This window comes from Mesoplodon densirostris, chromosome 8 (genome assembly GCF_025265405.1).
Source record: "Mesoplodon densirostris isolate mMesDen1 chromosome 8, mMesDen1 primary haplotype, whole genome shotgun sequence".
Classification (NCBI taxonomy): domain Eukaryota; kingdom Metazoa; phylum Chordata; class Mammalia; order Artiodactyla; family Ziphiidae; genus Mesoplodon; species Mesoplodon densirostris.
In genome coordinates, this window is record NC_082668.1 from 2221144 (window position 1) to 2233805 (window position 12662).

The 12662-nt window shown below is 53.0% G+C and overlaps 1 protein-coding gene across 3 annotated transcripts in view; it reads left to right on the plus strand.

Moving 5' to 3' along the window:
* The window catches only part of HDAC4 (histone deacetylase 4), a 289607-nt gene extending 277268 nt beyond the window's left edge, over nt 1-12339 (plus strand). For all 3 annotated transcript variants that reach the window (XM_060106519.1, XM_060106521.1, XM_060106520.1), the window contains exons 25-27: nt 6074-6158; nt 7174-7315; nt 7733-12339. In XM_060106519.1, the coding sequence (XP_059962502.1) occupies nt 6074-6158; nt 7174-7315; nt 7733-7772 (267 nt within the window). In that variant the 3' untranslated portion in view covers nt 7773-12339. The remainder of the gene's footprint in view (nt 1-6073; nt 6159-7173; nt 7316-7732) is intronic.
* The last annotated feature ends 323 nt before the right edge of the window (nt 12340-12662 follow it).

Genomic DNA, 12662 nt, shown 5'->3' on the forward strand with positions numbered 1-12662 from the left:
GGAGGATCCGCAGACACAGAGGACAGCAGGTCAGCAGAGCCGGCCCGCGGGCAGTGGGTGTGGGTCAGCTGGAGAACTACAGGGGTCCCTGCTAGACATCTTCTGTCTCCTTAAGAAGAAAAGAGGGCAGGGGCACCTGCTGGGGTGGCCGGGGGTCTGAACCTGGAGCGGGGCGGTGAGAGGCGGGAAGGTTACCGCTGGGCTGGGACGGCGGCTGTGTGGCTGCCCCGCGGGGCTCTGAGGGTGGGGATAGGGCGTGTGCACCCGAGGACAGGGGCCTGGGCCTACATCATCTCACAGTTTCCTGGCCGGCCCAGATATTCCCAGCAAAGTGGAGTTTTATGTATTCTGAAAAACACAAACTCTGACCTAGCTTCCTCCAGGATATCCTAAGGACTGTTTTCTCCGGCGCTATCACCTCTTGATTCTTCTCACTTGCGGTGTGGGCCCTTACAAGGCAACTACAGAGTAGGAAACCATCTCCACACCTGCTACCACCAGCGAAGCCCCAGACAGTGTGTCCGATCCAAGGGTGCAGGGCTTTCTCGCCCTGGAGGTCGGACATTCCTCCGGAGTGTTTTCTTGCCCACTTCCCCCGAGGCCGGCTTCTTAAAGGTTGAGCTTCGGATAAGCCTCCTTTCCAGTTTGGTTCTGACGTCCAACACGTGAGGTACACGTGCCACAGGGCGGCTGAGGGCTCCCTGTCTGGAGCTCGAGGCACGATGTTGTCCACAGCCGGCCCCCTCTCCTCTCCCAGGGGAGGCCCTCGAAGGTTCCCCAGCTTGGCTCCTCCCAGACAGGTGGGCACGCGAGGGCACACGGCCCGGCTCTCTGAGCTCACGCGGCCTGGACCAGACTTCCCACCAGCTCCTTCTGGCCGAGCAGGGCTGCGGCCACCTGTTTGCTCTCCGTCTGGGGCTGCTGGACGCCTCTCTGTCCTTCAGATCTCCCCGCCAGGCTGCCCGCCTCTCTGCTCCCCGTCACGCCAGCCCCGCTCAGCCCTTCCCGAGAAGATCGTCCCTCTGCGGCCCCCACCCCGCTCGGTGCACCCGACCTCCTCTCCCCGCCCCTTCCCTGCCGTCTCCACTCGGGCCCCTGCATGAGCACCACCACCCACCCCTGCCCGCCCCACAGACCCGGGACCCTGCTCTATGTTTCCCACGAGAATGGCGCTCTGTGAGGCTGGGGGGAGGTTTGTCTGTTTTGTTCCCTGTTGGTTGTTACTGGGCTGCTCAGTAATATCTATTAAATGGAAGAATGAAATCCCAAGCAGTAGGAGATTTTGATATTTTGAGATGTGGATTCCCCCACTTCCCAGACGTTTTGTTGTAAGTCAAGGCTGGGAGCGTGCGAAGCCCCGGGGCCGCCGTAGAAATGGGAGGGGGCAGACGTGGGCTCGAGGTGCTCGCTGGACGGGACCGTGGCAGAGGGTGCTGGGAGGAGGGCCAGCCGCCAGCCGCGTGCGGGTCCTGCTGGGGACATGAGCCGTGGGGACCGCCCCCCCCCGGGACGGGGAACAGCAGGACCTGGATTTAATGTGAGAAAATTCCTGGTGCCACGCTCTGACACACCTCTCTGCCTCGAAGGGACAGGTGATTTTTGGAATGAGTTACTTTTTTTTTTTTTTTTTTTTTTTGCTGTACGCGGGCCTCTCACTGCTGTGGCCTCTCCCGTTGCGGAGCACAGGCTCCGGACACACAGGCTCCGCAGCCATGGCTCGCGGGCCCAGCCGCTCCGCGGCATGTGGGATCTTCCGGGATCGGGGCACGAACTGGAATGAGTTACTTTTTAAAGAATTGTTTTTCTTAAAAGTGATAAAACTAAAAATTCTAGCAGACTAGTAGAGTTGGGCCATAACAGTCAGGACACAGCAAGTTATGCTGCAGTGAGGACCCCAAACCTAAAAGGTGTGTTTTCTGCTCCAGCTTCGTGCCCGCGAGGGGCCTGGGCTCTGCCCCTCATCACCCTCAGCCTAGGGTGACCAGGGCACTCGGGGACACTCCCGTCTTCACGGGGATGCCCGGCAGTGGGGGACAGCAGGATGGTCCCGGGGAGGCTCCGTTCCTGAATCTGCTCTCTGGCCCCGGACTCGCCGGGTCGTCTGAGAGTCACGCCCGTGCAGTCTCCTGGGACAGGAGGGCAGCTGCATCTCTGAGGCAGATCCTGCTGGAGGTAGGGGTGGGTCCCACGTTTACGAGGTGGCATCAGGGTCTTTGTCCTGCGGGCCCTCAGCAGTGGGGGACGAACCTCAGCGACACGGCGTCTCACGTTTGATCCCTGCCAGTCTGCAGGGTGGCACGGCACCAGGTGTGGTAGAGGATGACGTCCTATCCCCTGGAGGCCAAGCACCTTTTCACATGTCTCTTGACCACTCAGCCTTTCTCTTTGTGTCTTTTGCCCATTTTTCTATTAGACCATCTTTTTTCCAATTTATTCTTGGGGGGAGGAATTGGATGGAGGGATGGATGGATGGGTGGATGGATGGGCAGATGGACCAATGGACGTTGGGAGTCCCCTCTTTTGCTCTTCTCTGGAAGAGTGAGTGTAGGATCAGAATAATCTGCTCCTTGACTGGGAGGGCTCTCCTGGGCTATGGGTCTCCCTTGGGTGAAAAATTTAAATGGCTGATTTCGTCATTTTTTATCCCTTCTTGAATTAATATTGGAAAGTTACATTTTACCAGGAATTGTTTCCATATCAGCCACGTTTTCAGAATCATTGGCAGAAGTTACTATTGTTCTCTTACTGTCTTTCATCTCTGCTATTCCTGTAGTTGTGGCGCTTCTCATCCTAGTGTGTTTATTTGTGCCCCCTCTTTAGTATTCTTGATCGGCCCCGCCAGAGCTTTTCAATTTAATTAGTCATTTCACAGAATCAACTTTCAGCTACAGTATCTTTTTTTTCTTTCAAAATGTATTTCTGCCCCTTTCTGTGTATTTTCTTATCTTCTTTCTCTGGGGCTATTCTGTTCTTGTGCTCATTTCTTCAGTTCAGTTCTTAGCTCTCAGTCTTGTTTTCCAATATGTACCTTGAAGGTTATAAATGTCCCCCAGCACCATGTTTAGCTGCGTCTCACATACTGTGATGTGTGGCATTTTCATTATTTTTTATTTCTATGTATTTCATAATTTCTATTATGATTTCTTCTTTGACCCACGATTGGTGTGTTTATAATGTCCAGCCATAGGGCTCGTGACTCTCTTTTTGTCTTCAGCATCTAACAAATGGCACTGTGCTAAGAAAAGGTGGTCTGGGTGGCAGGTATCCTTTGTGGAGACCTGCTTCATGGTCTAGTACGTGGCCAGTCTGTGTAGACGCTTCCACATCCGTTTGAAGTGACATGTGTCCCCCGTCTGTTTTACAGTGTTCCATTTATTCCCACGAAACCAGCCTTGCTAACTGTGCTGTTCATGTTTTGGTTTTCCCTATTGATTTTTGTCCGCTTGTCCGCTTGTCTGCTTGATCTAAGAAAGACCTGTCCAAGTCTCCTACTAGGCTGGTCCATTTATCCGTCTCGCCTTTTAGTCCTGTCCATTTTCACTTCATACATTTGAAAGCAATTTTACTAAATATATACAAATTTTAGATCATTGTATCCTTTTGATGAGTTGACATTTTTATCATTGTATAGTGACCTTCTTTGTGTCCAGTTATGGTTTTTTTTCCCTAAGTCTGTTGTACCAAACACGTAAGGTGGTGCACCGGCCTCCTCTTTATTGGGTGTGCCTGGTGTGTGGTTTTTAGCCTTCTTCCAATGTTTCAGGTATGTCTTTTGGCAAAGAGCATAAGGCTGGATTCCATTGTCATGTGTCACGTCCTGTCCAACTGTCTGTGTTTTACGTGCAACTGAGGATGATGCCTCTATTAGTCACGGAAAATCCTCGGCCGTCGGCACCGCTCGTTACCCGCCCCCCAGCCTGGTGGGGACATTGACCCCCTTCTGTCCCTTGTCTCTGGGCTGCGTTCAGGCTCGTTTCTTCAGTTGTTGCTTCCAGGTTACCCGTTTTCTCTCCAGCTCATCTCACTGTGTTCCTAATTTCTAGGAAATCATGTTTTCATTTCTAGAAGTTCCATTTGGCTCTCTCGCAAATATTCCGTTTCAGTTTCAGTGATCTCTGGTCCTTTCACCATTCATTAACATCTTATTTTTATTTTTAACATATTAAACATGCTTACTTTATAGTTTAAAGCGGATCATTTCAATAATTAAAGTCTTGGAGGATCTAAATCTTCATTTTTAAAAAAAAAATTTTCACTTAGGGATACTTTCAGATTTACAGGAAAGTTGCAGAGCTGCACACGTGTCCCTGCAGACCTCTCAAATAATTCCCTCTGTTACTACGGTCTTACTCAGCATGGGGCGTTTCTCACAACTGAGAAGCCAACCCTGGCACATTACCGTTAAGTAAACTCCAGGACGGAGGGAGCTTTCACTCATTTTCCCCTTTTTCTGTTTCAGGGTCCTTCTCCTTAGTCCCCTCTGGGCCATGACAGTTTCTCAATCTTCTGTTATTTTTCATGACTCCAACAGTTTGGGGGCAGGCTGGCCAGCTGTTCTGTAGAGTGTCTGATTCTCTCCCTCGTGACTGGACTGGAGCGAGGGGCTGGAGGAGGAAGACCCCGTGGTTGGGCGCCCTCCCCATCCACGTGGTGCCGTCCACGTGGTTCACCTCTGCTGGAGCTGACGTGGGCGCTGAGTTAGAGTGTGCTGGTCAGGCGTCTGCAGCGAGCTTCTGTGTTTCCTCTTCCCACGTGGACTCTTCGATGGACATCACACAGCTCAGCTCGGACAGGAGCGGGCAGGGTGGCAGGTGGCAGGCTCCACCTCGCAGAGACAGGGTGTGCACATAAGTTATTTGGAATCCCTCTTAAGGAAGATGCTTCTCTTCTCGCTGTTTATTTGTTTACTCAGTCACTTATCACGCCAGTATGGACTAGTGGATATTAATTTTACATTCTGAGATAAAATTCAATACCTGTACGTATTTCATTTCCCCTTGGCCCTGCGTGTGTCCCTTTGGCACGCCCGCCGTTTTGTCTTTGAGTGCGTCCTTCCCTACTCTCTGCGTTCAGGATGCTCCAGGCTCACCCTGCATCTTCCCCGCCCCAGCCCTGGAGCAAGCCATTTCTCCAAGGAGCCTGGTTCCTTTTATTGGAGAGAGGTATTAGAGACCTTGTCTTTTCTTCCTGACCCAAGTTCATGCTCGCTTACTCGTGTGTTTTGTGATGTTTGTGATTGGGAATCCATGCTTCCTAGAAGTGAACTGGCAGTGCTAACTGGCGGCCTGGCTTGGGGATACCTGCGTCCCTCGAGCACTGGTGGGGCCTGTGGTCCGTGTGCGCCTGCTCTGTCCACTCATCCTTGGCAGGGCGGTGGTCATCACGGCCAGGTGTGCACAGCCCAGGACCTGTCCCCCGTTATCTGAGCTCCCTGGGCCTTCCCAGCTTTGTTCCAGAACCCAGCAGGCCTTCCCCAGTTTTGTAGGCTTGTCTGGTTATTTACACTGTTACCGTATTTGTGATCTATTTCACCCCACGTTTTGGGCGATTCTGTTGCTGCTGACGGGCGGGCGCGTGTGTGCCTCTGACACCATCTGCTGCGGGACTTGAGGAAGAACGCGGGGCATAGGTTCCCTCGCTGAGATGCTGCTCACTCCCTTCCGCTTACCTTTTTCCCCATTATTGGCAGAAAACCCTGAACGGGGGATATTCAAGCACTATTAGTAAAACCCTTATTTATAGGGGATATGAAACTGATATTTCCAAAAAGTAACAAGCATCCCCCCTGATGTTATGCTGTGGTATCAGCAGTGGAGGCCAAGCTGCCGCGCTTCTGCTCACAGAGGAACCCACGGATGTACCTGGTAGCCTCCTAAGAAAAATACCTTAAGGAAAATAAATCTATTTTTGTAAAAAATTTCTATAATAAATGCCAAAACCACATTTGGCTTTTTAAAGCTGTTTACTCAGCAAGTACACTTTAGAAAGACGCTGACTCTGGACATCCCGTCTTAACACACACGGGGATTATACTGATATTAATTCAGTATGTATTCTTCTTTTTTTCTCCCAGCTTGATCCTCTCCCAGAAAAGGTTTTACAGCAGAGACCCAATGCGAACGCTGTCCGGTCGATGGAGAAGGTCATTGAAATCCACAGTAAGTGGCCTGGTCCGGTGCTCAGCTGGGAGACCCTCCTGGGGGAGAGACCCAAGGGAGGAGGGAGGACTCCGTGGCCCCATCTCCGACCCCTGGGCTTCTGTCTCTCTCACCGCCCGCGGCTTCCCCAGGCCGACATGACAGGGACTTGCATTCAGCTAGAATGCAACGAGCTGGCAGAGACTCCCGTTTTGCCCCCGTTCATTTCCCCACAACCTGCTACAGTCAGGTCATGCGCTCTGCTTTAGGGGGTGAAAGGACTGAGGCTCAGGGAGTCTGTGAGGCCACTTGCTCTGGGTCCCCAGCTGGCAGGGCTGGGACTTGCGTGTGAGCCTGTGTCCTCGGGTCTGGCCTCTACCCCTGGACCAGAGGATCCCACCCCATAGCTCAGAGACCCTCAGCCCGCAGAGAGCCAGCACCGGGTGCAGCCCCCTTCCCGGCCGGCCTGGGGGCCCAGGAGGTGAGCACACAGCCGGGCCTCCTGCCCTGCCCTCATCACACGGCTGCTTGTCCTGGGTCCTCGGGGTGACCCAGTCACTAGACTGTCCGTGTGGGCGGGCGGAAGCCAGGGTCTCCCTGCTGCAACCTTGAGCTCCCGGCCTCGGGGTCATTCCCCGCCGGCCTCCCCGATGCGGGGAGAGGCTGCCTGGACGCCCCGGCCCCCCCAGCACTGCTCCCCCCCCGTCATCTCGGTGGCTCCAGTGGGAGTTGGGAAGCGCGCCCCGGCCAGCCACAACACCCCGAGGGAGGGGCCCTCCTGGGAGCCCGTCCCCCATCCCAGACGTGCTGCCTCTGGAGGGCTTGGGTCTGCAGACCACGCAGAAGCTTTTCCGAAGAGTCCCAGCCTCTGTGAGTTTGTAACCAGGTGATTCCCTGGCTTCTGTCTCTGGAGAGAGTGGTGCTTTAAAGTCGCCAGTGACGGGTTCTGCTTGAGCCCCTCGGCGCAGGAGGCTGCCGGCCGGCCCCACGCACACGGGGTCCCGGCCCCTTAAGCGAGTAACCGCGCCCTCCACAGGCCAGTACTGGCGCTCCCTGCAAAGGCTCGCCTCCACCGCCGGCTACTCTCTGGTTGAGGCCCAGAAGTGCGAGAATGAAGAGGCCGAGACCGTCACTGCCATGGCCTTGCTGTCCGTGGGCGTGAAGGCCCCCGAGAAGAGGTAAGCGTGGGCACCGCCCGGCCGTGAGCGCTGACGTGGTCTGCGGACCCCCCAGGTCTTTGCTCCTGGGCGCCGTGAGATGCACGTGGTTTCTCCCCAGAGGCCCTGCCAAGCTCAGCGGGGCCGGGAGGGAAGGAGGGAGGGCGGGCAGTGTCCCCACCCTAGTCCAGGACCGGGCGGCATGGCCACCTCTCTCCAGAGCGCAAGACCCTCAGAAACACTCGAAGGGCATCTGGACCCAGAACGCTTACCGTGGCAGGGGTAGCTGGGGGTCGGGGGCAGGGCAGCGGGCTGGCAGCAGCCCTGGCGGGCGGGGACCTCCGCCCACCCACCGTCTGCTCTTCTCTCCGCCGCCGCCGTGGACCCGCACCCCCTCCCCCTCCCCTCGCCCTGCCCCTTCCGTGGGCCGCCCCACAGGCCCGACGAGGAGCCCATGGAAGAGGAGCCGCCCCTGTAGGTGCGCCCGAGGCTGCGGTTCTCTTGTTCGTTTGTCTCCGTCTTGAAGCTCCGCCAAGAAAAGTTGCCGTCGCCCTGCGTCCTGCCACGGCCTTCTCCGAGCCCGCAGGTGCGGCGGGGCCGGCAGCAGCGGGCGGCCCTCTGCCTGCCAGGACCCGGACAGACGCCGGGACGCGCGGACACAGGGACACGCGGAAACAGGCGCTCTGGGCTCCCCAGGGAAGCCGCAGAGGAAGGAAGCCTGTGGTGGCTCGGGGCAGAGCTGCTGATCTAGCCGACACGAGAAAAAGAAAATGAAAATCAGAGATCTCACGACACAAAGCAAACTTGATTAAAACTGGTGCTTACGGTTTGGTGATTCCCCACAATTCCACAGTCTCCGTGTAAACCACTCAACTCATCCTGTAGCTTATTTCTTTTTAAGAGAAAGTCGCCATGGCTCTGGCCGGCCTCCGAACAGCGCGGTGCACAGTGGGGTGGGGCACAGAGTGGGCGAGCGTTTAAGGAGAAAAACTGGACGAAACAGAAACGTGAGCCCGCGGGAGCTGGCTTTGGTTTCTCAAAGCCGGTGGAAGATGCGCGTTTGTGCCTTTCTTTTTATTGCTCTGATGGATTTTTGTGGCTGGGTTTTCTGAAGTCTGAGGAACAATGCCTTAAGAAAAAATAAACAGCAGGAGTCGGTGGGACAGTTCCCTGTGGCCGGTGGGACCAGAGACCGGTGCGTGCTGGCCGGGCCCTCCGCGAGCAGCCCGGCCATGGCCAGCAGCTCCGGAGGGCTGAGGTCCTGCCACCCTGTTTCACTTTATTGCTGTTGAAAAATGGAGGTAGTTTCCAAAAAAGTGGCAAATACTGTTGGGGGTTTTGAAGTCCAACAAATTTTAAATGAATCCAAAGTGTTCTTTTCTCGTACATCATATAACAATTGAGCATCTCCATTTGGTTGTGAAGCATGTCCTAGGCACACTTTCAGTGTTACGATCGGAATGCTTTTTATTAAAAGCAAGTAGCATGAAGTATTGCTTAAATTTTAGGTATAAATAAATATATATATGTATAATATATATTCCAATGTATTCCAAGCTAAGAAACTTGATTCTTATGAAATCTTGATAAAATATTTATAATGCATTTATAGAAAAAGTATATATATATAATAAATGCAAATTGTAAAGGTCCCTGGCGAATGAACGACTTGTGAATTAGCTATCAAGGTGCTTATGGAAAGGGATCTAGTTTGAAGCTCATGTATTTCTGAACTCCAGATTGGAGAGCTTTCAATCACACATTCGCCACGGGGCAACTACCCTGCGAGATTGTACTTTCATTTTAATTATTTTCTGACCCAGCCCCTTCCCACTCCAAGCCTCCATGCACATGTGTACCTAATGAGTTTTTATAGCAAAGAATATAAATTTGCTGTTGATTTTGTATGAATTTTTCACAAAAAGATCCTGAATAAGCATTGCTTTGTGAATTTTACATTTTTTCTCACCATTTAGCGGTTTTCTGAATGGTAATAACACCTAAACTTCTTCCTTTCTGAATTTTTGCTTGTACATTTTTTTAACTTTGGAAGGTGTTTTCTTTCTTTATGATTTTCATTCTCTTTATTTTTGTACAGTGAGCACAGAGTTTATTTTCAGAGTGAGCACCAAATGTGCAGCAGGGTCTGAGGTCTGCTCCCCTGGTCCCGTCCCTCGGCTGGACATAGAGCGCGGGGCCTTTCTTGCCGTCTGCGCATTGTGGGCTTCGGGTGGGGATCATCGCAGCGCTGAGTTAGGGGGGGCTTGCCAGACAGCATGGGCCGTCAGCATTCACAAAGCTCGTGTTTAAACTTCTCTGACCACATGGTCAGGATAGAATTTTCACTTCACTTTTCCAAAGACCTTGTAAGCATGTCAGCAACGTGTGGGGCTGGGGGGGCCCCGGCACCCATTCTGCATTCTTCTGCTGCAGGCACATGGTAGACTCCTGACGGGGTCAGCCAGCCTTTGCTCTTTTTCTCTTTGACAGTAACTGAAAGTCACTTTTTACTGGTAACTTATTTTCCAGCACCTGAAGCCACCAAGTGTCATTCCAAAGTGTACGTCAGGTTCTGACTTGAGGGAGTGCAGAACAGCTTGCCCACAGCCGGCAGCCCCCAGCCAAGTCTCAAGTTTGGCAGCGTTTACAGGGTAGCTTCTGAAAGAGACTCTGACACGACCAGACTTGGACCAAGAGGATCCAGATTCTTGGACTGGCTTGGTCACCGGGCTGCTGTTGGTCAGACGTGGGACAGTGGTTGAGAGCAGGACAGGAAGGCCTTGGGACACATCTGATGTTCTCTCCCCTCCTGGCCTTTTGCCCTGAGGCCCAAGTTGGCAGGGGGAGCTGGATCCACCCAGCGGCCACAGTGGTGGCAGGGCCCAGCCAGCCGGCTTTTCTGGCCTTCTCGGCCCCCTTTTACTGTGGGGACCCCCCCAGCTGCCTGCCCACTTCCCGCCAGCCGTGGCTCCTGGGGAGGAACACATCATCTGGCATTCTTTACAGGTGATGGGTAACACGGACCCTGGTGGCCAAGTTATCTTTGGGGGGATTTACTTCTAATCTCATTCAACAGAGACCTCCTCTGCAGAAGGCCCGGTAGGGGGAACGTTGCCATTTGTCAGCTCACTCCAGCTTCACAGGCGTGCTTAAAGCAGTACCGTGTAGCCTTTTCTTTTCTTTAAAGACACAGCCCTTCTCGACGGCCAGCCGTCTAGGGCAGATGGCGGAGGGCCCACCTGGACTGCCCGCAGGCCCACCGCCTCGGGGAGGGCCCCTCACACGTTCCCTCTGTGGTCCCTGGACCTCTGGCCTTTTTGTTCCTTTGCAGAGGCCTTGGGGGCACTGGCCGGGGGTCAGCAAGTGAGCACTTTATATCCCTTTGCGGGAAACCCCGTGATGCCCCGGGACTCGTGGCGTCACCCTGCCTTTGGGCCTTCCAGCTGCGCCACGCGGCGCCCAAGCCCCACCAGCAGGCGGCCGTCCCTGGGCTGCGCCCGAGCCCCTGGGACTGGCCGCCCCTCCGGTTCTGAAGGGCCACTTTGTCGAAGTGTTTGGGTTTTTCTTTACTTCTTTTCAAAGTTTGTTTCCAGAGGAAGGACCGTTTTGTACTGGTCTGATTTTTGCAGCACTAGCAATGGAATTCCTTGTTTTTAATTTTCGATCAGAACATTCCTTCTCTCCTGGTCACAGCCATGCGTTCATTCCATTCTTCTTTTTGTAGACTTTTGGGCCCACGTGTTTTATGGGTATTGATACATATATAAATATATATATATAAATACATATGAATATATTTTTTTAAGTTTCCTACACCGAGGTTGCATGGGCTGTTACGAGCGGCATGTCTTTATATTGTATACGGATTTTGCACGCCAAACGCGGCAGCTTGGGGAAGAAGAGAAATGCCTTTTTGTTCCCCTCCCATGACATTTGCAGACACAAAAGATGGGAATTTTTCTGTAAAACGAAACAAAACCTTGAAGGAGAGTGAGGGAGGGGGGAACGTTTGCATCTTATTGAACTTATTCTTAAGAAATTGTACTTTTTAATGTAAGAAAAATAAAAAGGACTACTTAAACATTTGTCATATTAAGAAAAAACTTTATCTAGCACTTGTGACATACCAATAATAGAGTTTATTGTATTTATGTGGAAACAGTGTTTTAGGGAAACTACGCAGAATTCAAAGTGAACTGCCTGTCTCCCTCGGGTTGATTTAGAGGGATTTGTTCTGTTTGGTTTCTTCCCTTCTCTCCTTGCTCAGGGCAAGGCGAGTGCCGCCCCCCGCCCCCAGCCCTGGTGGCCGTCGGTTCTGCTGGGGAACCCGAGGCCCCAGCGGCCGTTTCCGCACAGCTGTGCCGACTTTTCCTGACTTTTAGATCATGTATGGCTAAGATTTCACTTTAAACTCAGCAGTCGTGAACTGTGCTGCACTGTGGTTTAAAATCATACTTTGCATCAAGAGGAAACCGTTTCTTCCTTGTAATGAAGCAGAGCTTTCCCAGCTCAGCTCACTCTGTCTTTGACATGATTAAAAGCCTCCTATTGAAGGAAAAAGAAAGCAGACAGTTTCTGTTTGTTTTTGTTGCTGTTGTTGTTTTGGTGTGTGTGCTCCACAGTGGAGGCGCTATTTTCCAATTTACGAGAGTGACAAGCATGTCACCATATGTCTACAGGAGGGGGTTGGCCCTATTCACCCAAGAGCTCCTCACGGTGTCATGGAAAACGCCATGGTGACGACTTCCTGTCCCACCCGACGCCTGTTCGCACTAATGCAGGCGCCGTGCTGGTAGCAGAGACCTGTCTCATCTGTAACGTAACCAGTTCTCTGATTGTCTGGACCTCCCAGTGGTTCTTTCCTTTGCTCGGTGGAGTTGGAGATTTTGTTCTTGGTTTTCTCATTCTTGTTTCCTTCTCTGTGGGTGGATTTTCACCGACTGAGGTGTCCTCCCCTGACGGCCGACTCCACTTCACCCGGAGTCCAGTGTTTGTACCTCATCATATGACTTGTCACTCTTGTGGTGTAAATAAAGAGCATTAATTGCCCTCCCACCTGTGGTTTCTGCCGTGTGCTCTCATCCTCGCTGGCTCTGTGCCGGGGACCCCGGGGTGGGGGGTGGGGCGGCTCCTGGGACCCAGCCCATCTGCAGCCCTATCACCCTCTACCCGTACAGACGGCCTACAGGAGTGTCTTCACTTAAATGTCCAATAATTCAAGTCCTTGCACGATTTTCTCCCCAAAATCCTGGTCTGAAAATGACCTCGTAGGTGAACGAGACCGAAGGGAAGGGACCAGAGGCTCCGCCTCCCCACAGCCGGGCACTCTCTCCCTGAGGCCGTGAGTCTGCAAACACAGCCCCCAGCA